The sequence below is a fragment of the Macaca fascicularis genome, chromosome 19, assembly GCF_037993035.2.
Source record: "Macaca fascicularis isolate 582-1 chromosome 19, T2T-MFA8v1.1".
Lineage (NCBI taxonomy): Eukaryota > Metazoa > Chordata > Mammalia > Primates > Cercopithecidae > Macaca > Macaca fascicularis.
The window spans coordinates 44,395,671-44,420,900 of NC_088393.1; the positions used below are offsets into that span (position 1 = coordinate 44,395,671).

At 42.4% G+C, this 25,230-nt stretch overlaps 2 protein-coding genes across 33 annotated transcripts in view; one reads left to right on the forward strand and one right to left on the reverse strand.

Annotated features, from left to right (window-relative positions):
• ZNF875 (zinc finger protein 875) overlaps positions 1–24,345 on the forward strand; it is a 44,795-nt gene extending 20,450 nt beyond the window's left edge. For 11 of the 32 annotated variants that reach the window (XM_074023305.1, XM_074023311.1, XM_065536532.1 and 8 more), the window contains 3 exons: positions 560–686; positions 1,147–1,242; positions 22,013–24,345. In XM_074023305.1, coding sequence (XP_073879406.1) covers positions 560–686; positions 1,147–1,242; positions 22,013–23,676 — 1,887 coding nt within the window. In that variant the 3' untranslated portion in view covers positions 23,677–24,345. Of the gene's footprint in view, positions 1–559; positions 687–1,146; positions 1,243–4,391; positions 4,518–22,009 lie in introns of all 32 variants that reach the window. The other 21 variants (XM_074023304.1, XM_074023308.1, XM_074023316.1 and 18 more) reach the window with 5 other exon arrangements.
• Positions 4,669–14,683, reverse strand: LOC141409234 (uncharacterized). The gene is made up of 3 exons (XM_074026616.1): positions 14,652–14,683; positions 12,317–12,485; positions 4,669–6,939 (listed from the first exon to the last, which is right to left on the reverse strand). Exons 1-3 carry the CDS (start codon positions 14,681–14,683, stop codon positions 6,094–6,096), a joined length of 1,047 nt encoding a protein of 348 aa, XP_073882717.1. The 3' UTR covers positions 4,669–6,093.
• Positions 24,346–25,230: the final 885 nt, after the last annotated feature.

Sequence of the window (25,230 nt, forward strand, 5' to 3'; positions counted from 1 at the left end):
GGGAAGCCTTTCGACCTCTCATTCTTCTTTCTTTTCTTTCCTTTCTTTCCTCTTTCTTTCCTTTCTTTCCTCTTTCTTTCTCTCTCTCTCTCCTTCCTTCCTTCCTCTCTTCCTTCCTTCCTTTCTTTCCTTTCCTTCCTTTCTTTCCTTTCTTTTCTTTCTTCCTTTCTTTCCTTTCTTTTCTTTTTGTCTTTCTGTCTTTCTTTTAGATGGAGTTTTGCTCTTGTTGCCCAGGCTGGAGTGCAGTGGCACAATCTCAGCTCACCACGACCTCCGCCTCCCAGGTTCAAGCGATTCTCCTGCCTCAGCCTCCCAAGTAACTGGGATTACAGTCATGTGCCACCACGCCTGGCTAATTTTGTATTTTTAGTAGAGATGGGGTTTCTCCATGTTGGTAGGGCTGGTCTCGAACTCTCGACCTCAGGTGATCCACCCACCTCAGCCTCCCAAAGTACTGGGATTACAGGCATGAGCCATGGGGCCTGGCCTTGACCTCTCATTCTAAACTGGAAGGGAAAGACAGGCTCCTGGATGAGCAGAGGTGTGTTTTGTGTTAAAGGCATCCGTGGCATTCAGGGATGTGGCTGTGGACTTCACCCAGGAGGAGTGGAGATTGTTGAGTCCTGCTCAGAGGACCCTGCACAGGGAGGTGATGCTGGAGACTTATAACCACCTGGTCTCACTGGGTAAGAACGGCCTCCTTTGGCACTTAAACTCTGCCTTACAGAGTATTTTCCACTCATCGTGAGGAAGGGCTACCTGCAGAGCACCTTTCCCTTAGAGTTGAGCTTAAAAACAATTTACCTTTTTCCTCTGGGTAAATCTGGATTTAGTAGAATTGCAAGCAGATAGATTGATTTATTCATGTTATGGATGACACTCCATTTCCAGACCTGTTTCCCAAGGCTTGCGCTCTGTCTTTATTTTGCTCCAAACCCAGGAAATTTTTCATCCACCAAGTGTTCATAATATGCTGTCTTTCTGATTGGAGTCACCTTTCCTTAGTCAACCCTTCTACTTCAGAGACAGAACTATTCATAGGTCTTTTGTATCCTCTGGGTTGCCTCACCCATTTCAGCTCTGAGTTCTAGAATGCCCTCTTGAGCCCATAACCAACAATGTCCTCATTTTCTTCCCTATGAATAGAAATTCCGTCTTCCAAACCAAAGCTCATTGCTCAGCTGGAGCGAGGGGAAGAGCCCTGGAGAGAGGAGAGAAAATGTTCGCTGGACCTCTGTCCAGGTGAGTGTGAGTGTGGGGTAGATGGGATAATCTACAGCTTGGCAGATAGAGGAGGAGGCATCTCTCAGATACTGGGAAGAAGCTCTTCTCCAGGCCTCCGAAGCCAAGAGGAAGGTTGCCTGACATGGTCTTCCTTCCAGAACATAATCTTCAGTTGAGGGAGGGACTTCCCTGGTTCCCTTGTCTCTTTCCTACACCAGGAAGCCTCCATTCCTCACTTGTTTTCTCTGTAATGCTTAGTCTTTCCTCATTCACAGTCTTTTTTCTCACTTGATCTTAAAAACTGCATCTACCCCATGAATGTTAAGTCTACGACCCTTCTAGATACTTTCTAGCTACTCTTATGCCAAGATTAATTGATTATCTCCACCTCTCCAATTCCCATAATTTATTACACAATACTTAAGCTATGACTAATAATAAAATACATACTCACGTGCCAGTGGCCCAGCTTAAGAAATAAAAAATTACCTAAACAGTTGAAACCCCCATTTCCCCTTCCCTGATGGTATCCTATACCCATCCCTCCAATGGAATTGTTTTTCAATATTAGGGATTTATAATTCTCATGCATGGCCTTATTCTTTCCTTCATATGTATGAATCGCTAAATCATGTATATTGTTGTTTGGCATATTTTAAAACTTTATATCAATGTCGTCATATTATGTATACCTTTCTGTGCTTTGTTTTCTTCACTGAGACTAATTTTGTACTATGTTGGTATATGTAGCTCTGCTTCATTCATTTTTATGGCTATATAATATTGTATTATATGCATAATTACAATACAATTCATTTATCCATTCCATTTTTAACAGTGTATTCTTTTGACCAATTAAAGAATGCTGCTGTGAACCTTCTCATAGATATGTCCTTGGGCACATAAGCACCCGTTTATCTAGGATGTGTACCTAGGAATAGGACAGCTGAGTGAAAGAATATGCACCTGGTCAATCTGACAAAGTAATGCCAAACTATTCTCCAAAGCTGTTGTAGTAGTGTTCTAGGGCTGCCACAACAAAGTGCCACAGATTGAGTGGCTTAAACAACAGAAGTTTATTTTCTCACAGTTCTGGAGGCTAGAAGTAGAGGTCAAGGTGTTGGTAGGGTTGGTTCCTTTTGAGGACTGTGAGGAAGAATCTGTCCCATGCCTCTCCTCTAGCTTCTGGTGGTTTGCTGGCAATCCCTGGTGTGGAGGAGCAGCGCCTCAGTGTCTGCCTTCATCTTCGTATAGCATTCTCCCTGTGTGCTTGTTTCTGTGTCCAACTTTTCATTGTTTGTAAGGACATTATTCATATTGGATTAGGGCCCACTCTAATGACCTCACCTTAACTAATTACATCTGCAACAACCCTGTTTCCAAATAAGTTCATCTTTTTTTTTTTTTTTTTTTTGAGACGGAGTCTGGCTCTGTCACCCAGGCTGGAGTGCAGTGGCCCAATCTCAGCTCACTGCAAGCTCCGCCTCCCGGGTTCACGCCATTCTCCTGCCTCAGCCTCCCGAGTAGCTGGGACTACAGGCACCCGCCACCGCGCCCGGCTAATTTTTTGTATTTTTTTAGTAGAGACGGGGTTTCACCGTGTTAGCCAGGATGATCTCGATCTCCTCACCTCGTGATCCGCCCGTCTCGGCCTCCCAAAGTGCTGAGATTACAGGCTTGAGCCACCGCGCCCGGCCAAGTTTATCTTTTGAGATATTAGGGATTTGGACTCCAATATGTCATTTTTGGGGAAACAGAATTCAATCTATAGCAATTGCTCACACTCACATAGCATTTTATTGTGTGAGGATTCTAGTTGCCCTGCATCCTCCCTAATACTTTGTGTGGTCAGACTTCAGGTTTTGATCATCTTTTGGGTATGAAATAGCCTCTCATAGTAGCTGTAATTTAATTAGTTTTGAGTTTGAGCATCTTTTTATATGTTCATTCCTTGACTGGCCTTGATGTTTGCTCTTCTGTGAAGCCTTTTCTATTCTTTTTGCCTTTTTCTTGTTGATTTGAATTTGAATTTTTAAAAATAAATCATTGAGATGAACTCTTTATCAGATGTTCCAATCTGTGGCCTACCTACTTGCTTTTTAAATTTTTTTATTGAGATGGAGTCTTACTCTGTCACCTACCCAGGAGTGCAGTGGCATGATCTCGGCTCACTACAACCTCCGCCTTCCAGGTTCAAGCAATTCTCCTGCCTCAGCCTCCTGAATAGCTGGGACTACAGGCGTGTGCCACCACACCTGTCTAATTTTTGTATTTTTAGTAGAGATGGGGTTTCACCATGTTGGCCAGGCTGGTCTTGAACTGCTGACCTCAAGTGATCCACCTGCCTTGGCCTCCCAAAATGCTGGCATTACAGACGTGAGTCACCACACCCGGCCCCTACTTGCTTTTTTTTTTGATACGGAGTCTTGCTCTGTCGCCAGGCTGGAGTGCAGTGGCACGATCTCGGCTCACTGCAACTTCCACCTCCTGGGCTCAAGCAATTTTCCTGTCTCAGCCTCCCGAATAGCTGGGACTACGTGCGTGCCATCAGGCCTGGCTAATCCTAAACCGAATACTACAGTGTTACAATTTTTAAGCCATCGTATAGTAATATGTATTTTTAAAGAAATTAAGTGAAATATATGTAGAAATATGTGTGTGTGCTTTATGTCTGTCACATTTCTTATACGCTTCACTCCTTAATGTAGATACAAGTTGCCACCTGATACCATTTTCCTTCATCCTGAAGGACTTCCTTTAACGTTTAGTACAGTTACCCGGCATCGGATTTTCCATTTTAATCTGAAAAGATTATTTCCTCTTCAGTTTGTGAAAATTAACTGGAGATAGAATCGCTGGTTAACATATTTTTCTCTAGCATTGCAGTGTCGTCTGGCTTTCATAGTTTTATACTTTTTGTTGAGTAATTTTTATATTGTTCTTTTCTATTTTGATCTTCTCTGGCTATCTTCAAGATTTTCTCATTATCTTTGGCCTTTAACAGTTTGACGGTGATGTTTCTAAGAGTTGTTTTCTTTGTGTTTCTACTACTTGAGCATTATGAAGCTTCTTGGCTCTCTAAGTTATATTTTCTACTCACTGTGAGAAATACTTGGCTATTATTTCAATATTTTTCCTGTCCCTTTTACTCTTTCCTTTCATTCTAGGACTCCAGTTTACCTGTATATTGGACCACTGGAAATGTGTTTCTGAAGATTCATAGTATCTCATAAGCTTCTGTTCATTTTTCTTCAATCTTTTTCCTCTCTTTTTTGAGGGGTAGTTGGATATAGGTAATTTCTAATTAATTTATTTTCAAATTCACTAATCTGTTTTCTTTTTCTGTTTGCTTATCCCGGCCCGCGGGATAGTCAGTGTAGGCCCTGGAGGAGGGGGTGGGAATTTGGGGAACAAGAGACACGAGAAATGGAGACAAGACAGTGCTCTGATCAAGTCTCGTTTAATGGCGGTAATGCAATGCCTTATATACATTTGGAGGGGAAGGGGTTGGGCTAAGGCGGAAATGACCTCATTGCGGAAGGTGTGGCCAGATAGGTTTCGGTTTCTCCGGTCGGACGTCATGTTGCGCCTGTGCTGTCAGGTAGTCTTTTCGCGGGCGTGGGAAAAATGAATGAAGAAGCAGGAAGAGCGCCATCTTTTAATGGCGGTATTAATACAGGGAAGAAGGTAAATCTAGGGAGAAGGTGTGGGGTGGAAATGAATATAGCTCAGGCGTTTAATCCTTAATTATTATTCGCTATGGCCGGGGCGTGCAGCTCCGGACAGGTCCCCCTTTTTTATATTTTTATGACAAGAAAACCCCTCGGGAACTGCGCCTGTCTTAGGTTGGGTCAACTCACCCCCACCTTCTAGGCCCGTCATGGGATAAGGCAGCAGCAAGGGTGGCCCTCCTGTCTTAGGCTCCGATGGAGATAGTGTCCTCTTACCCGTCATTGACTGTCCAGTTCAGCACACAGGGGAGGTGGTCTTATTAAGGTAAATAAGACTCACCATTTTCAGTCATCTCAAGGCGATGATAATGAACCTGTATAGGTTTGGCCTGGAAGGCCTCGATTTGTTGTCTGACAAATGCCATAAGCTTATTAAGGATTATAGGCCCGAGAGTGAGGAAGAGTAGAAGAGTGAGTAAAGGACCAAGAAATGGCAGGAGATAGGGGAGAAGTCCATCGAGTCCAGTCCATAGTGGATTGGCGGCCAGGCCTTTTCTGCGCTTTTCTAGTTCTTCTTGCAAAGTTTTTATCTTATCTCTGACGATTCCGGATTTGTTGGCGTAAAAACAGCACTTTTCCTGTAAAGCCAAACATATCCCTCCCTGTTCTGCCGCCAACAAATCTAGACCTCTTCTATTTTGGAGAACTACTTCAGCTAACGAGTCTACTTGGTCTTGTAAATCTTGTATAGTACTGGATAAGGTCCGTACATCTGAGATTAATTGATTGGATAATTTAGTATATTGGGTTAGTGAGACTCCTAGGCCTGTGGCTCCTGTAGTAAAAGCAGTGGTGATTCCTAGTCCAGCCAACAAGGGAATAAATTGTATGGCTCGTTTCGGTCTATAAATAAAATGTTCAATAGCGGGGATGGGGATAGGTTCATCTCCAGGGATGATATCAATGTCGGGGAGAAGAGTGGCCAGAACACAAAGCCCTGTCCAATTTGTAGGTAGATACGTATATGCCATGTTGTTTCCACAAACGAAAACCGAGCCATTTATAGCACACAAAGGGTTGGTGGCATTGATTATGGAAGTACAGTTGCCAAACACAACATAGCCTAAATCAATTTCTTTAGTGTTATTATATGATGGTGAAAAGAGGCAAGAGGAATTAGAAAACGTCATCGGTTGAACTAAGGGGGGGGGGTAATAGGACAGGAATTATTTACTAAGGATTCATTTGAGTAATTAACATAGGGCAATGAAAGGTTAGGTATGGCTAGAGGAATAGGGGGGCCCATTTTAAGACAAAGCCAACAATCGTGGGCCAGGCTTGTATTGGACACTTGAAGTAAATTGTAAGTAGCATTGAGGATATCAAAGGTTTGGGCATCGAGCCTAAAATTATCTCTAAGCTCAGGCAGGGCTAAAGGGTGATATTGAAGTTCAGGATATGAAGCTTTATGAATTTCTTCTAATTTTTTCTGGACGGTTTTAATTCTTGCAATATCTAATGGGCCTCCTCCATCAGAAATGTGAATGGGGGCGGTAGTGCTCCAACAAACAGGCTTTCCTTTTTGGCCGTTACAAGGAGATTGTACAAGTTTATTAGTGGATCCTAATACTTGTACGTCATTGATGCCTCCAGTTTGTGTTTTTAGTAACGTGGCCGTATAATATGTTCTATTGCCTGATTTGCATTGTTGATAGGAGGTATAACAGGAACTATGTACAGAAGATTGGAAAGAGCTACAAGGGCATTCTAGGAGCGGCCCGCTAGGTGAGGTATCTCTTGGGGTAGACTTACATTTCCATAACTGGTTTGGCATTAGGTAAGCTGTCTTGCCCGTGCAGGTCACCTGGGTGATTCTATCTGACGGAGGTTCACATATTTGTCCCCCTCTGCAGTCGCAAGGCTGGCCGTATTGTTTTCGTAATAATTCTTTTGCCTTACGAGAGTCACCAAAACCTGCATAGACTGTCACTATGTTATATAGAGCGATTATTCTCCAAAGGAATTTCATGTTAGGCTTCATTTTCTGAAAAACAAGAAGGAAAGAACTTCTCAGGGAGATTTATCTTCCCTGGACTGACAATGGTTATGATTTATTTGTCTTACCAATCTTTCAGGCAGCCATCTGGCTGCATCATTTTTTTGTGAGAAGATGCATACTGAACCTCTTCCCCAAATTAAAACTGGATCGGGGCCATGCCATGAACTATCAAGTGGATCTTTCCATTTTACCATTGCAAACTGTTTTTGAGATTCAGGATGCCAGAAACGGTCGGCAGCCGATTTTCCATGACTGTCCAAATTTAAAAAATTAAGGATAAACAGGGCATGATTGAGTATGTTTCTGGGGGTACCCTTCACGGGGTACCAGCTCCCCCCTTTTAATTTTGTGATAATAGTTTTTAATGACAGATGAGCTCTTTCTACTATACCTTGTCCTTGGGGATTATAGGGAATGCCTGTGGTATGTTTAATTTGTAGGGTATTACAAAATTGTAAGAAGGTTTTGGCTATATAACCGGGGCCATTATCTGTTTTGATTTGTTTGGGTATTCTTAAAATAGAAAAGCAGTGTAATAAATGAGCTATGACATGTTTGGTGGCCTCTCCTGTTTGGAGAGTTGCACTGATGAATCCACTATAGGTGTCTATGCATACATGGATATATTTTAGTTGACCGAATTCTAAGTGGTGAGTAACGTCCATTTGCCAAATTTCGTTGGGGATGAGTCCTCGGGGGTTAACTCCTAGATGGGGAACAGGTAAATATGTTATGCAGTTGGCGCATTGTTTAACTATTTGTCGAGCTTGTTCTCTGGTATGTTTAAACATAAGTCTTAAGGTTTGGGCGTTTAAATGATGTAAGGCATGTGCCTTTTGCGCTTGTTGCAAATTGTCTGTAGTGACTGTGGCTATGGTTTTTGTTGCCGTGTCAGCTGTTGCGTTACCTTGTGTTTAGAGGTCCCGGTAATCCTGAATGTGCTCTAATATGCCCAAGAAAAAAGGGAGTAGTCCTTTTTCGGATAAGTTGTTGACATTGTAAAAATAGGTTAGCTGTGTCTGAAATATGTTTAATTTGAGACACGGTCTCTAAGAGGGGTATTGAATGAGCCAGGTAGGTGCTGTCTGTATAAATGTTAAGTGGCTGACAAGGAAAAGCTGATAGTGCTGCAATTATAGCTTGCAATTCGACCAGCTGAGCTGATGTATAAGTGGTCTGGAATTTAACGACTACATTATTGTAAGTGTAAGCAGCAAGTCCTGTGGAAGATCCATCAGTGAAAATTAGTAATGCGTCATTGAGAGGTTCTTTACTGGTAATATGGGGAAATACAAACGCATGAAGTTTACAAAATTGAATAAGTTTGTTAGGTGGGTAGTGGTTGTCAATCGCGCCAGTATAAGAAGCGCAAGCAATTGGCCAGGCTTCCGTATTTTGTAACAGCCAATGGATGCGTGATTGAGTGTAGGGCTGTATAATGGTAGAGGGGTTCTATTCCAAAGTATTTCCTACTGTTTTCTCTTCCCAAGATAATTAGATCAGCTACGGCATCATAATAAGGCAACAAAACCTTTTTAGGGGAGGAGGGCAGGTGTACCCACATAATGGGATTGTTCTGCCAAAATAGGCCAGTAGGGGTTATTGTTGTGTTAAAAATAAGGAATATTAATGGCTGAGAATAATCAATACCGGTAACAAATTGTGTTGCAATGGCATGTTCTACCTGTTGGAGTGTCATTAATGCTTCTTTAGTAATGGACCTGGGGGATTTTGGATTAGAGTCTCCTTTTAATATATCGAAAAGAGGTTTTAACTCTCCTGTGGTGAGCTTTAAGTACGGTCGAAGCCAATTTATGTCTCCCAGTAATTTTTGGAAATCATTTAAAGTTTTTAAATGATCACGACGTATAACGGCCTTTTGATTAATGATTTTGGGTCCATTAATCTGGAAACCAAGATAAGTGTATGGATCTTGTAATTGTACCTTTTCTGGGGCTATCTGTAGTCCGGCTGCTGTTAACTCTTGTTTGAGTTGGGCGAAGCACTGTAAGACTTGTTCGCCAACTTCTCCTGCTATTAAAATATCATCCATATAATGTATAATATACATTTGTGCCCATGTTTTTCTGACTGGCTCTATAGCGGCAGCGACATATTTTTGACACAAGGTAGGACTATTGGCCATACCCTGAGGTAAGACTTTCCATTGATAGCGCTTCATTGGTTGTTTAAAATTTGTAGATGGAAGACTAAAGGCAAATCTTTTCGGTCAGCAGGGTGAAGGGGAATTGTAAAAAAGCAATCTTTAAGGTCAATAACGATTTTAAAATATTTTTGGGGAATCGCAACCGGTGAAGGCAATCCTGGTTGTAAGGCACCCATAAGGATCATAGTGATATTTACTGCTCTTAAATCTTGTAAGAGTCTCCATTTACCAGACTTCTTTTTAATAACAAAAATAGGTGTATTCCAAGGGGAATTACTTTCCTCAATATGTCCTGCTGCTAGTTGTTCCTGCACTAACTGTTGGGCAGCACTTAGTTTATCATTGAGTAAAGGCCACTGATCAACCCAAACGGGCTCATCTGACTTCCAAGTAATGGGGTCAGCGCACCTTTGGGGTGCAGGTATGTCAGTGGCCTGAGCTAAAAATTTCCAAACCCCTTTTTATCAAGTTGTCCTGAAACCAGTATAGGCTGTGGGATACCGTTCTCTCCTTTTCCAAGACCTTTACCAGGGGTGTATCCTTGAGTTAACATTTGTGCAGTAACTATATCATTTGGACTACACATTATAATTTTCATTTGAGAGAGTAGGTCTCGCCCCCAAAGGTTAACAGGTAGGTGAGGGATGACAAATGGCTTAATGAGGCCTGAATTGTTTTCTTTATCTGTCCATGTTAGGTATTTAGAACTTTGTTTAGGATTACTGCTTTGTCCAATTCCTCTCAAGTGAGTTAAAGTTTCTGTGGTAGACCAATGAGAGGGCCAATCTTCCTGTTTAATGATAGTTACATCAGCCCCTGTGTCTATTAGTCCAGTGAATGCCTTCCCGTCTACCCATAAGGTTAGAGAGGGTTTTTGATTTGTAATTGGTTGCACCCAATATATATCTGATGATCCGAAACCTTTTATATTTCTATTAGAGTATTGGATATTATTATCTGTTTTAACCAAAGGTAGCAGGAGTAACTGAGCTATTCTAACTCCTTGAGGGACAGTAATAATACTATCAATAGCTCTGGCCATAATTTTAATTTCTCCTTCATAATCATTATCGATAACTCCAGGGAGGACTTGTAGGCCTCTCATGGTGACACTACTTCTTCCTAAAAGTAGCCCAAAAGTGTTAGGTGGTAAGGGTCCATATATTCCGGTATTTAAGGTTTGCGTTCCCATTTCAGGTGTTAGTATTGTGTGGGAGGTGGAACTGAGGTCCAATCCTGCACTTCCTGGGGTTGCTCTACTAAGTTTTGAAATGGATTGCTGTTGCTGGCTGGAACATAGCTGACTGCCCCATATGCTTGTTTCGGGGCCTGAGGCTGGCCCCTCATCCCGTTTCCCTGCCTGGGGGGTAAAGGATTTCCTTGACTGTCAGTTTTAGATTTACATTCGTTTGCCCAGTGCCTTCCTCTTTTACACCTTGGGCAAAGGCCTGGGATTTTTGCTTCTGGACTCTTATTTTGGTTTTCACAGCAATCTTTTGCAAAGTGTCCCCTTTTACCGCATCTAAAACATCCCCCTTTATCTTTACCTTTGTTAATGAGGAAATCTCTTACTGTTTGGCCGCTAAAAGCGGCGGCCATTGCTAGGCCTTGTTGATATGAGGGCCCAATATCTGAACAAAGGCCAATGTATCCTGTTAAATCTGTTTTCTTTCGATAAGGTCTGATTGCCGCTTGGCAGGCGGGGTTAGCATTTTCATAAGCTAACTGTTTAACATAATCTACACCCGTTTCTGCATTTCCAAAGATTCTACCTGCCGTGGTCATAAGTCTATGCACAGAGTCTGAAAATGGGTCATCGGGTCCTTGTTTAACCGCTGTGAGCGAGGCCCCTGGATCTCCTTTAACGGGAAGTTTTCTCCAGGCCTTTGTAGCAGCAGCCTGGATTTGTGAGAACAGTCCAGGGTCATATTGCATTTGGGCCTGAGTGTCTGCATAATTACCTGAACCAGTTAACATATCAAAATCCCAACCATTTCCTGCCTGTTGATTTCTTTTAGCTGTATCTCTACAATTTTCAAAGAACTCTGACTTCCAAATTAAGTGGTCTCCTCCAGAAAGAACTGCCCTGACTAAGGTATTCCAGTCTGTAGGAGTGAGCCAATTCTCAGCTACAGATTCCACTATAGCAAGAGTATATGGAGCAGTAGCCCCATACTGAGAGGCAGCAGTCTTTAACTCTTTTATAATAGTAAAATCAAATCCAGTATGATGCCTCCAAGCCTGTCCCTGTTCATCTATGGTTTCAGTGACCGGAAAAACGTCTTTGGGGGAGGAGTCTTCTCTATGTCGGCTAGCAACTAACCCCCCTCTTGGAACATGTTGTCCAGGCCGCTGAAGTGGGCGTAAGGAACCCTCCATAGCGTCTGAATTCGGTATTTTTTCATTTCCTGTTTTTAGCTTTTGGAGCCTAATTATCAATGATTGATGTAACTCTTCAAGTTTAATCTGTTTTTCTAGTTGAGCAATTTTTTGCTTTAATTCTTCTTTGGGATCTATTGCTGCCATAACAATGGGCGCAGAAGCCTCATTATGTGTCTTATTATATAGGGGTGGGTATGAAGAGCAGGGAGGCAAATCAGGGTTGTGATATTTAGCCGCTTCTTCCTCTAAATCATCCCAATTTATATCCGATTGATTAGGCTTATTAATTTCCTCCTCCTTTTGAAGCATCTGTAAAATTGGGTATTTTTTTTGTTTGTTTTTGTGTGATATTTCTTTATCTGTTACAGAAGGAGACTTGATTTCCTCATGATCACTTTCGAGGGAAATGAGATCTTCCTCCGTATCTTGCGGAGGCTTTGTGAGGTTAGAGCGGGAGCTAACCTTTAAAATATGCTCTGTCTGAGCAACCGCAGCCATGACTTGCGGATTGGCCTCCTTCTTATCTATTAAATCTCTAATGAGGTTCCAATAAGAGAAGGCGGTTACAGGAATTTTTTCTGGCCCAAAAGTATTATAATAGTCCTGAAAACAATCCCCTACTCTACGCCATCTTTTAATATCAATAGTTCCTTCCTGTGGGAACCAAGGGCAAGTGTCTTTTACAAAATCAAAAAATTTAAACAAATCATTACCTTTAACCTTTACTCCTCGTATCTTTAAAGCCTCTTTTAATTGTCCTACATATATTTGATGTTGGCTTAATTCTTGTCCCATTTCGGACGCGTCACTTACCTTCGATTCTGACGCGGCAGGTTCCCGCGGTGATCGGAAGAGTTTGACTCCTTTTGTCTTCGTTAGCGGTCGACCGTCCTTTGGCGTCCTCTTCCTCACGGAGTCCCTCGTTTCCAGGCCCCACGTTGGGCGCCACGTATCCCGGCCTGCGGGATAGTCAGTGTAGGCCCTGGAGGAGGGGGTGGGAATTTGGGGAACAAGAGACACGAGAAATGGAGACAAGACAGTGCTCTGATCAAGTCTCGTTTAATGGCGGTAATGCAATGCCTTATATACATTTGGAGGGGAAGGGGTTGGGCTAAGGCGGAAATGACCTCATTGCGGAAGGTGTGGCCAGATAGGTTTCGGTTTCTCCGGTCGGACGTCATGTTGCGCCTGCGCTGTCAGGTAGTCTTTTCGCGGGCGCGGGAAAAATGAATGAAGAAGAAGCAGAAAGAGCGCCATCTTTTAATGGCGGTATTAATACAGGGAAGAAGGTAAATCTAGGGAGAAGGTGTGGGGTGGAAATGAATATAGCTCAGGCATTTAATCCTTAATTATTATTCGCTATGGCCGGGGCGTGCAGCTCCGGACATTTGCTACTAAACCTGTCTAATGAATTTTAAAATTTCAGTTATTGTTTTTTTCTTTCCCCCACCCCTTCCTTTCTCTCCCCTCTTCTCCCCTTACCTCCCCTGTTCTCCCCTCCCCTCCCCTCCTCTTGTTTCTGTAGGTATTAGGAGTGCTCTCAGGCAAGAAAGCCACAAACAAAATTATTACCCCTTTCTGTTGCGATTTTTTTTAAGCATAATCTCTTCCCCATCTTCTGGCTAGTTGTGTATATTTTCCAGTGCCTTTGAATAGTTATTTGTTATATTTTATCCAGTCTTATTGTTTTCTTCTGGAAGGTTCTTGTGACCACTTCAGTCTGCTGGCATTTTCGTTAGTGGGCTTCCTCATACTTATTTTTGAATTGATTTTTGGAAATTGCTTCAAAATTACAGAATATTTGCAAAAATAAAAATAGTAGAATAAATATATATGGTGCAGTGAGTTGGATGTGGTTTGTCCCCACCAAAACTCATGGTGAAATTTAATTGCCAATTTAACAGTATTGAAAGGTGGTGGGGCCTTTAAGAGGTATTTGGTTGTGGCATCTCCGCCTTCTCGAATGGCTTATGCAGACTGGGTTAGTTCTTTTGGACTCGGTTGGCTCTCGTGAGATCAAGTTGTTATAAAACAAGGCTTCTTCTGATGTTTGGCCTCTTTGCATGTGCTTGCTTTCCCTTCCTCTTTCTGCTGTGATTTGAAGCAGCACGAGACCGTCACCAAATGGGCTACCATCCAGCCTCCAGAATTGTGAGCCAAATAAACTTTTTTGTAAATTACCCAGTCTCAGGTATTCTGTTATAGCAATACAAAACAGATTAAGACATGTGGCATATATGTTATTATGTAAACGGCATCATAAAATGACCTACTATTTTACTTAGTTTGCTTTATCATTTATTCATGTGCTCTTTTGCATGCATGCCCTTTCTCCATCCTTCCCCTTTCTCAGTACATATGTATGTATGTGTATATGTATATGTATGTTCATATGTATTTGTTTTGTTTTTGTCTTTGTTTTTGTTTTTGTTTGAGACAGAGTCTCACTTTGTCACCCACGCTGGAGTGCAGTAGCACGATCTCGGCTCACTGCAACCTCCACCTCCTCGGTTCAAGCAATTCTCCTGCCTCAGCCTCCCAAGTAGCTGAGATTACAGGTGCACGCCACCATGCCCGGCTAATTTTTGTGTTTTTAGTAGAGATGGGGTTTCACCATGTTAGTCAGGCTGGTCTTGAACACCTGACCTCGTGATCTGCCCGCCTCGGTCTCCCGAAGTGCTGGGATTACAGGTGTGAGCCACTGCACCTGGCCTGTAAGTGTTTGTTAAAACTTTTTCTGTGAGTTTTCTAAGAATATTGATATTCTCTCATATAACCAGTGTGGTTATCAACCTCAGTAAACTTAACTTTGATACAGTAATTTTGCCTATTACCTACCATTTGTATTATAATTTTGTCAACACTATAGAATAATATGTTTTTTTATTTTCCAGAACATAATGCAGTCTAAGGTTAGTTAGTTCATTTTCATGTCATGTCTGTTTACCTTCCCTTAGTTATTATTAAGGGAAGGAAATTATTATTTCAATAATCTTTCTCTGTCTTTTATGACATTGACATTTTATTTATTTATTTATTTAATTTCAGATTCAGAGGGTACATGTGCAGGTTTGTTACATGGGTATATTATGTAATGCTGAGTTTTGGGCTTCTATTGAATCTATCACCCAAATAGTTTACATAGTACCTGATAGGTAGTTTTTCAGCCCTTACCTCCATCCTTTTTGCCCTGTTTTGGAGTCCCCAGTGTCTACTATTTCCATCTTTATGTCCATGTGTACCCATTGTTTAGCTCCCACCTGTAAGTGAGAACATAGGTTATTTGATTGTCTGTTTCTGCATTGATTGACTTAGGATGATGGCCTCTAGCTGCATCCATGTTGCTGCAGAGGACATTATTTCATTCTTTTTTTATGGCTGCATAGTATTTCATGGTGTGTGTGTATACCACATTTTATTTATCCAACCCACTATTGATAGACACATAGGTTGATTCCATGACTCTACTATTGTGAATAGTGCTGCGATAAACATACGAGTGTGGGTGTCTTTTGGTAGAACAATTTATTTTCCCATTCTTGGGATTGCTGGGTTGAATGGTAGTTCTATTTGTATTTCTTTGAGAAATTTCCATACTGTTTGCCATAGAGGTTTAACTAATTTACATGACCACCAACAATATATAAGAATTCCATGTTCTTTGCATCCTCTCCAATATCTTTTTTTTTTTTTTTTTACTTTTTAATAGTAGCCATTCTGACTGGTGTGAGATGGCCTTTCTCATTGTGGGTTTTCTTTTCCCATCATTCACTGGTAGCAAGATCTCTTTGTGATTTTAATTTGTATTTCTCTGATGATTAGTGATTTTGAGCATTTTTTAATGTTTGCTGGCTGTTTGTATACCTTCTTTTGAAAAGTTACCTGTTCATGTCCTTTGCTCACTTTTTTTTTTTTTTTTTGAGACGGAGTCTCACGCTGTTGCCCAGGCTGGAGTGCAGTGGTGTGATCTCGGCTCACTGCAAGCTCCGCCTCCCGGGTTCCCGCCATTCTCCTGCCTCAGCCTCCTGAGTAGCTGGGACTACAGGCGCCCGCCACCGCGCCCGGCTAATTTTTTGTATTTTTAGTAGAGACGGGGTTTCACTGTGGTCTCGATCTCCTGACCTTGTGATCCGCCCGCCTCGGCCTCCCAAAGTGCTGGGATTACAGGCTTGAGCCACCGCGCCCGGCCTTTTGCTCACTTTTTAATGGGGTTATTTGGGTTTTTGTTGTTGATTTGCTTAAGTTCCTTACGATTCTGGATATTAGTCCTTTATAAGGTGCGTAGTTCGCAAATGTTTTCTCCCATTCTGTAGGTTGTCTTTTTACTCTGTTGATTGTTTCTTTTGCAGTGCAGAAAGAAGCTCTTTTGCTTAATTAAATCATATTTGTCAATTTTTGGTTTTTGCTGCAATCACTTCTGAGGACTTAGTCATAAGTTCTTTGCCTCGGTCAATGTCCAGAGAAGTTTTTCCTAGGTTTTCCTTTAGGAATTTTATAGTTTGAGGTCTTACATTTAAGTCTTTCATCCATCTTGAGTTGATTTGTGTATATGAGAGGGAAGGGTCCAGTTTCATTCTCTTGCATGTGGTTGGCCTGTTTTTCCAGCACCATTTATTGAATAGGGTGCCCTTTCCCCATTGTTTATTTCTGTCAACTTTCTTATAGATCAGTTGGTAGTAGGTGTGTGGTTTTACTTCTGGGTTCTGTATTCTGTTCCATAGATCTATATATCTGTTTTTGTACTTACGCCATGCTGTTTCAGTTAATATAGCCTTTTAGTATAGTTTGAAGTCAGGTAATATGATATTTCCAGCTTTGTTCTTTTTGCTTAGGATTGCTTTGGCTAGTTAGGTTTGTTGGTCCCATATTAATTTTAGAATTGTTTTTTTCTAATTCTATTAGAATTAGAATGTTAGAATGACAAATGATGTTGGCAATTTGATAGGAATTGCATTGAATCTTAGATTGCTTTGGGCAGTATGATCATTTTAACTATATTGATTCTTACAATCTGTGAGCGTGGAATGTTTTTCCCTTTGTGTCATCTGTGATTTCTTTCATCAGTGTTTTGTAGTTCTCCTTGCAGAGACCTTTCACCTCCTTGGTTTGATGTATTCTTAGGTATTTTGTGTGTGTTTGCATTCATGTGGTTATTGTAAATGGGATCTTGTTCTTTATTTGGCTCTAAGCTTGATTGTTACTGGTGTATAGAAATGCTGTTGATCTTTATACGTTGATTTGGTATCCTGGAACTTTACTGAATTTTTTTAAAATCCGGTTTAGGAGTCTTTTGGAGGGATCTTTAGAGTTTTCTAGGTGTAGAATTATTTTCTAGGTATAGGATTTTCTAGGTATCGGATTCTTGGAGAACAGAGATAATCTGACTCCCTCTTTTCCTATTTGGATGCCTTTTCTCTCTCTTGCATGATTGCTCTCTCTAGGACTTCCAGTACTAAGTTGAATACGAGTGGTGACAGCAGACATCCTTGTCTTGTTCCAATTCTTAAGGGGAATGGTTTCAGCTTTTGCCCATTTGGTACGAAGTTGGCTGTAGGTTTGTCACAGATAACTCCTTTTACTTTGAGGTATGTTCCTTTGATACCTAGTTTGTTGAAGATTTTTATCATGAAGGGATATTGGATTTTATCAGATGCTTTTCTTATATCTGTTAAGATGATCATATGGTTTTTAATTCTGTTTATGTGATGAATCACATTTATTGAACACTGACATTTTAGAATACAATTCCTCAGTTGTCACTTTTTTTTTTTTTGGAGATGGAGTCTCACTCTGTTGCCTAGGCTGGAGTGCAGTGGTGCTATCTCGGCTCACAGCAACCTCTACCTCCTGGGTTCAAGCAGTTCTCTACCTCAGCCTCCCGAGAAGCTGGGACTACAGGTGTGTGCCACCACACCCAGCTAAGTTTTGTATTTTTAGTAGAGACAGGGTTTCACCATCTTGACCAGACTTGTCTTGAACTCCTGACCTCAGGTGATCCACCTGCCTTGGCCTCCCAAAGCGCTGGGATTACAGGCATGAGCCACTGCACCCAGCCAGTTCTCACTTTTTATTATTATTATTATTGTTTTTTGAGACAGAGTCTCACACTATCTCCCAGGCTAGAGTGCAGTGGTGCGATCTCTGCTCGCTGCAAGCTCCATCTCCCAGGTTCATGCCATTCTCCTGCCTCAGCGTCTCCAGCAGCTGGGACTACAGGTGTACACCACCCATGCCAGGCTGGAGTACAGTGGCGCAACCTCCACCTCCCGGGTTCAAGTGATTCCCCTGGCCCAGCCTCCTGAGTAGCTGGGACTACAGGTGCACACCACCACACCTGGCTAATTTTTTGTGTTTTAGTAGAGGCAGGGTTTCACCATGTTGGCCAGGATGGTCTCAATCTCCTGACCTTGTGATCCACCCGCCTCGGCCTCCCAGCGTGCTGGGATTACAGGTGTGAGCCACTGTGCCAGGCCGAAATATATAGTCTTTTATACTTGGATTCTTTTGTTTAGCATAATGTTTTTGATGTTCATTCAAGTTGCAGCATGTATCAGTAATGCATTTTTTATTGCTATATAGTATTCCTTTGTATGGATATACCACATTTTGTTTTTCTGTTTACCCATTGATGGACATGTGAATGTGTCCACTTTTTGGCTATTGTGAATAGTGTTGCTATGAACACTCATATACCAGTCTTAGTGTGCACATATGTTTTCATTTCTCTTGGGTAGATAATTGGGAGTATAATTGCTGGGTTGTATGGTATGTTTATGTTTAACCTTTTTAAAAATTGGGGCTGGGTGCGGTGGCTCATGCCTGTAATCCCAGCACTTTGGGAGGCTGAGGCAGGTAGATCACCTGAGGTCAGGGGTTTGAGACCAGCCTGACCAACATGGTGAAACCCCATCTCTACTAAAAATACAAAAATTACCTGAGCGTGTTGGCAGGTGCCTGTAATCCTAGCTACTTGGGAGGCTGAGGCAGGAGAATCGCCTGAACCTGAGAGGCGGAGGTTGCAGTGAGCTAAGATCGTGCCACTGCATTCCAGCCTGGGTGACAGAGTGAGACTCCATCTCAGAAAAAAAAAAAATTGGAAAAATGTTTTCCAAAGTGCCTGTACCATTTTACATTTCTATTACCAATATATAAGGGTTTTAGTTTCTCCACATTCTTGTCAGCACTTGGTATTGTCACTGATTTTGATTATAGACGTGCTAGCGGTGTGTCGTGGTATTTCATTGTGCATTTAATGCATTTCCCAAATAGCTGATGATGTTGATCTTTTCATTTTTGTTTTTTTTTTTTAGGCCTAATTTTTGTCTTTTGTATTTTTAGTAGAGACAAGGTTTCACCATGCTGGCCAGGCTGGTCGAGAACTCCTGACCTCAGGTGATCTACCCATCTTGGCCTTCCAAAGTGCTGGGATTATAGGTGTGAGCCACCATGCCTGGCCCTTTTCATTGTTTATTAACCATTTACTTATTTTTTTTAGTAAAATGCCTATTCAATTCTTTTCTTCATTTTAAAATTAGATTGTGTTCTTATTGAATTGTAAGAATTTTTAGTATATTCTAGACACAAGTCCTATACCAATGTAGGATTTTCAGGTATTTCTCCCTGTCTGTGGCTTATCTTTTCATTTTCTCATTTTCATTTCAGGTACAAAAGTTTTAAATGCTGATGAAGCTTAACTTACCAATTTTTAAAATAGGTTGTGCTTTTGGTATTGTAACTAAGAACTTTATTCTTAACTCAGGGTTATGAAGATTTTCTTCATTGGTTTCTTCTAGAAGTTTTATAGTTTTAGCTCTTACATTTAGGGCTACAATCCATTTTAGTTAATTTTTGTGTATCAATTGAGGTGAAAGTCTAAATTCATTTTCTTGCATGTGAATATTCAGTTGTCCTCACAATCTCATATAAAGAGTATCCTTGGCCAGGCGCGGTGGCTCAAGCCTGTAATCCCAGCACTTTGGGAGGCCGAGATGGGCGGATCACGAGGTCAGGAGATCGAGACCATCCTGGCTAACATGGTGAAACCCCATCTCTACTAAAAAAAATACAAAAAACTAGCCGGGCGAGGTGGCGGGCGCCTGTAGTCCCAGCTGCTCCGGAGGCTGAGGCAGGAGAATGGCGTAAACCCAGGAGGCGGAGCTTGCAGTGAGCTGAGATTGGGCCACTGCACTCCAGCCTGGGCGACAGAGCGAGACTCCGTCTCAAAAAAACAAAACAAAACAAAACAAAACAAAAAAAGAGTATCCTTTCCTCCATTGAATTACCTTGGCACCTTTATCAAAAATCAGCTGACTGTGAATCTAAGTGTTCATTTCTAGTCTCCCAATTTTGTTCCATGATCTCCATCTTCCTCCTATGACAGTAGCACACTATCTTCATTACTATAGCTTTATATTAAGTCTTGAAGTTAGAAGTGTACACTCCCCAATTTTATTTTCTTTTTCAAAAGTTGTTTTGTCTATTTTATGTCCTTTGAATTTCAATGTAAGTTTTAGGATCAGATTGTCAATTTCCAAAAGGGAAAAAAACCAAAAGCCTGCTGTGGTTCTGATATGATGATTATGTTGAATCTGCAGATAAATTTTGGGGAGAATCACCATCTTAATAATAGTGAACCTTCCAGTCTATGACTGTCTCCCTATTTATTTGGAGCTTTAATTTCACTCAACAATGTTAATTTTCTTTTTTAAAATCTTTCTTCTTTTCCTCCTTTCCTTTCCTTTCCTTTTTTCTTTCTCGTTCTCTTCTCTTTCTTTCATCCCACTGTGTTGCCCAAGCCAGCCTCAAACTTCTGGTCTCAAGAATCCTCCTGCCTCAGCCTCCCTAAGTGTTGGGATTACAGGCACGAGCCACTGTACCCAGCCTTAATTTTCAGTTTACAAACTTTGTGCTGCTTTATCAAATTTATTCCTTAGCATTTTATTTTTATGGTATTGTGAATAGTATTGTTTTCTCAGTTTCATTTTTAGAATAGTCATTGCTAGTATATAGAAATATAATTGTTTTTTATATATTTATCTTATATGACCTAAGTACAATTATGACTTCTAGTTGCTTTTTTGAAATTTTATACATTCAAAATTATATAATCTGTGAACAAAAGATTTTTTTTTTTACGTCTTCCTTTCCAATTAAGATGGCTTTCATTTGTTTTCTCCTCCTCATTTTGTTTGTCCCGTCCTTTTTTTTTTTTTTTTTTTTTTTTGAGACAGAGTCTTGCTCTGTTGCCAGGCTGGAGTGCAGTGGTGCAATTTCGGCTCACTGCAATGTCCGCCTCCTGGGTTCAAGCTATTCTTCTGCCTCAGCCTCCCAAGTAGCTGAGACTACAGGTGCATGCCACCATGGCCAGCTAATTTTTGTATTTTTAGTAGAGACAGGGTTTTACCATATTGGTCAGGATGGTCTTGATCTCTTGACCTCATGATCTGCCTGCCTCGGCTTCCCAAAGTGCTGGGACTACAGGCGTCATATTTTAAGTTTTTGAGAACACGTGCAATATTTGTCACTTCTTTCTTATTCTCCTCCTTTTCCTTCTCCTCCTTCTTCTTCCTTCCTTCCTCTCTCTCTTTTCTCTGTCTCTGTCTTTTGAATTCAACCCCTTAAAAAGGTAAAAACCATTTTTAGCTGGCAGGCCATACAGAAACAGGATTCAGGTTGGATTTGCCCTGTCAGGTGAGTTTACCAATTCCTGCAATAGAAAATGTAATGTAAGCTGGGCATGATGGCTCACGCCTGTAATCCCAGCACTCTGGGAGGCCAAGGCGGGTGGATCATGAGGTCAGGAGATTGAGACCATCCTGGCTAACATGGTGAAACCCCGTCTCTACTAAAAATAAAAAAAATTAAAAAATTAGCCGGGTGTCGTGGTGGGCACCTATAGTCCAAGCTCCTTGGGAGGCTGAGGCAGGAGAATGGCATGAACCCGGGAGGCGGAGCTTGCCGTGAGCCGAGATCGCGCCACTGCACTCCAGCCTGGGCGACAGAGTGAGACTCTATCTTAAAAAAAAAAGAAAGAAAGAAAAAAGAAAATGTAATGCATAGGGCTGGGCACAGTAGCTTACGCTTATAATCCCAGCACTTTGGGAGCCTCAGGCTGACCTGAGGTTAGGAGTTCAAGACCAGCCTGGCAAACATGGGGAAACTCTGTCTCTACTAAAAATACAAAAATTAGCTGGGCATGGTCTCGGGCACCTGTAATCCCAGCTACTCAGGAGGCTAAGGCAGGAGAATCGCTTGAACTCAGGAGGCGGAGGTTGCAATGAGCTGAGATCACACCACTGCACTCTGGCTTGGGTAAAGGAACGACTCTGTTTAAAAAATAAAAAAAAGAAAGTGTAATGCATGATGTGAAATGAAAAATAGATCCTGGGAAGTTTGTCTAGCTGGGAGATAGCTTGTGATGTAAATATATTATGAATGACCAATGGGCAAGGCAAAATTGCCTACACAGCCCTGCCTATGACCCTTCTGAAAATGTTCTTTCTTCAGCAGAATCAAAGCCAGAAATTCGACTTTGCCCCTCCTGCCCTCTGATACTCTCCAATCAGCAAGCTCTCAGCCAACATGTGTGGCTGAGTCATCTCTCTCAGCTGTTTTCAAGTTTATGGGCAGGAAATCCTCTCCAGCTGGGTAAACATTATCCGGAAGATCAGAAACAACAGCAAGATCCATTCTGCTTGAGTGGCAAAACGGAATGGATTCAAGAGGGAGAAGACTCCAGACTCCTGTTTGGGAGAGTAAGCGAAAGTGGCACTTCAAAGGCACTCTCCAGCCCACGTGAAGAACAGCCAGCACGGTCCGAGAAAGACAACACAGTGTTGGATATAGGACCCAGCCCTGAAAGGAAGGCAGACCTTGAGGAAACAGACAAAGTATTGCATGGTTTAGAAATCTCAGGATTTGAAGAAATCAAATATGAAGAGTTTGGGCCAGGCTTTATCAAGGAGTCAAACCTCCTTAGCCTCCAGAAGACACAAACTGGGGAGACAGCTTACATGTACACTGAGTGGGGAGACAGCTTTGGCAGTATGTCAATCCTCATCAAAAACCCAAGGACGCACTCTAGGGGAAAGCCTTATGTGTGCAGGGAATGTGGGCGAGGCTTTACCTGGAAGTCAAACCTGATCACACATCAGAGGACACACTCAGGGGAGAAACCTTATGTGTGCAAGGATTGTGGACGAGGCTTTACTTGGAAGTCGAACCTCTTTACACATCAGCGGACACACTCAGGGCTCAAGCCTTATGTGTGCAAAGAATGTGGGCAGAGCTTTAGCCTGAAGTCAAACCTCATCACCCACCAGAGGGCGCACACTGGGGAAAAGCCTTATGTTTGCAGGGAATGTGGGCGTGGCTTTCGCCAGCATTCACACCTGGTCAGACACAAGAGGACGCATTCAGGAGAGAAGCCTTACATTTGCAGGGAGTGTGAGCAAGGCTTTAGCCAGAAGTCACACCTCATCAGACACTTAAGGACACACACAGGAGAGAAGCCTTATGTATGCACAGAATGTGGGCGTCACTTTAGCTGGAAATCAAACCTCAAAACACACCAGAGGACACACTCAGGGGTTAAACCTTATGCCTGCCTGGAGTGTGGGCAATGCTTTAGCCTGAAGTCAAACCTTAACAAACACCAGAGGTCACACACAGGGGAGAAGCCGTTTGTATGTACAGAGTGTGGGCGAGGCTTTACCCGGAAATCAACCCTCATCACACACCAGAGGACACACTCAGGGGAGAAGCCATTTGTATGCAGGGAGTGTGGACGAGGCTTTAATGATAAGTCCACCCTCGTCTCACACCAGAGGTGCCATTCAGGGGAAAAGCCTTTTATGTGCAGAGAGTGTGGCAGAAGGTTTCGGCAGAAGCCTAACCTATTTAGGCACAAGAGGGCACACTCAGGTGCCTTTGTGTGTAGGGAGTGTGGGCAAGGCTTTTGTGCTAAGTTAACTCTCATTAAACACCAGAGGGCACACTCAGGGGGGAAGCCTCATGTGTGCAGGGAGTGTGGGCAAGGCTTTAACCAGCAGTCACACCTCATTAGACACCAGAGGACACATTCAGGAGAGAAGCCTTATATTTGCAGAAAGTGTGGGCAGGGCTTTAGTCGGAAGTCCAACCTTATCAGACATCAGAGGACACACTCAGGATAGAAACTTCATGTGTACAGGGAATGTGGTACAGCCTTACCCAGGAGTCATACTTCATCAGACACCAGAGGATGCACACAGCGCTGTGGCTTTGTCAGCCATTGCTAGATACCAAAGTGAAGACATTGTATGTGTGATTGTGCATGAGACTGTACTGGTAAGACTTGTATCTCCATCCACCTGAAGGAGAATTGCTGGCTCATTTTCAGGAGCCCTGCCCTTCCTCACTGGGGATGGTGGATTGTGAAAGCCTGGTCAGGTAATGATAGTGGCCAGAGGCAGTCAAATGCCCAGACAGATAGGGGTGGGTACCCGGTGAAACACAACCTTAAAGCTGAAGACAGTCTCGGCTAAATCCTCATACTGAATTGAGAACCCGTCTTCCCATTTGGTGTGCTTTCATCCGATTGATCCCAACCCTTCACCTATTTTGCATATTCCTGTCCTTTTCTAATTGGTTTTTACACTGCTGTGCCCACCTTTGAGTGATGCCTTTGCATACTTGCAAACCAATCAACATGTACTCCCCTATTCTGAGCCCATAAAAGACCCAGTCTCAGCCACAGTGGGAGAGAAATCACCCTGCTGTGGGAGTTGGGGACCACTCCCTGCATCTCCTCTCCACTGAGAGCTGTTCTTTCGCTCAATAAAATTCTTTTCTACCCATCCTCACCCTTCAATTGTCAGTGTATCCTCATTCTTCTTGGACTCGGGACAAGTGCTCAGAACCGCTGAACGTGGGTATAAGCTATAATAATACAGGCAGCCAAGAGGGCGGGGTACCTCCAGTGGCAGGCCCAGGGCTAAGTGAGGTCAAGGCGGGGGGTTGTCGCCTGCTGTGGAGGTCCTCGGTTGGCAATATGGCTAAGAAAAATCCTGTGTCAGTAACTTTGATGGAGAGAGTACTTTTAAATAGGTTGAAATGAGGAAATGAATACTATTCCAGTATCATTTTGCAGGTACACTTGAACATTCCTTCCACTGTATACTGGATGTTACAGAAGCTATTGCCGGTATGAAGGAGGACCAGAGAGACCACAGGGTGAGACAAGATGATTTATTGAGTGCACTCAGACCCAGGGGATTAACATCCAAAAATTGGGCCCAGAACAAAGACAGCATTTGACTTTTATACACACTTCTAAAAGTGGGTGGGCTAACATGAAACAAGCTTACAGTGGTGCAAAATGTAGTGGTGCAAAAGCCAGGATACAGAGGCAGAACAAAGGCAGTTAATCAAATTGTGACAGGTGCATAACTCAGGATCACATATGACCCTTGCTTATGCAGCCCAGATGGCTGTTATCTAGGTTTGCTCAAAAGAGCCTTGCATGGGCTTATCTCATAACCTTTGCTGTGGCGCCCAGATGGCTGCAGCCCAGGCCTGCTCAGGCATGTCTTAAAACTTGCACTGTGCTGCTTAGATAAAACAGAATACTTGAAGTTACTAGTTACAGAAAACAGGAATCTATAACCTCATAAACTTGCAGAGCAAGGTACAATCACACGGAGGGAGGTGGGATTCTAAGGGGAACTTTTCTTATCCTTGTGTTGAGG

Coding starts and splice junctions, on each gene's coding strand:
- LOC141409234 (XM_074026616.1), bottom strand. CDS start 14,683: ATGGAGGTAAGGGCTGAAAAACTACCTATCAG. Junction 12,486..14,651: donor GCTGAAAAACTACCTATCAG/GTACTATGTAAA, acceptor CCCCTCCTCCAG/GGCCTACACTGACTATCCCG. Junction 6,940..12,316: donor CTGCCGCGTCAGAATCGAAG/GTAAGTGACGCG, acceptor CTTGTTTTTCAG/AAAATGAAGCCTAACATGAA.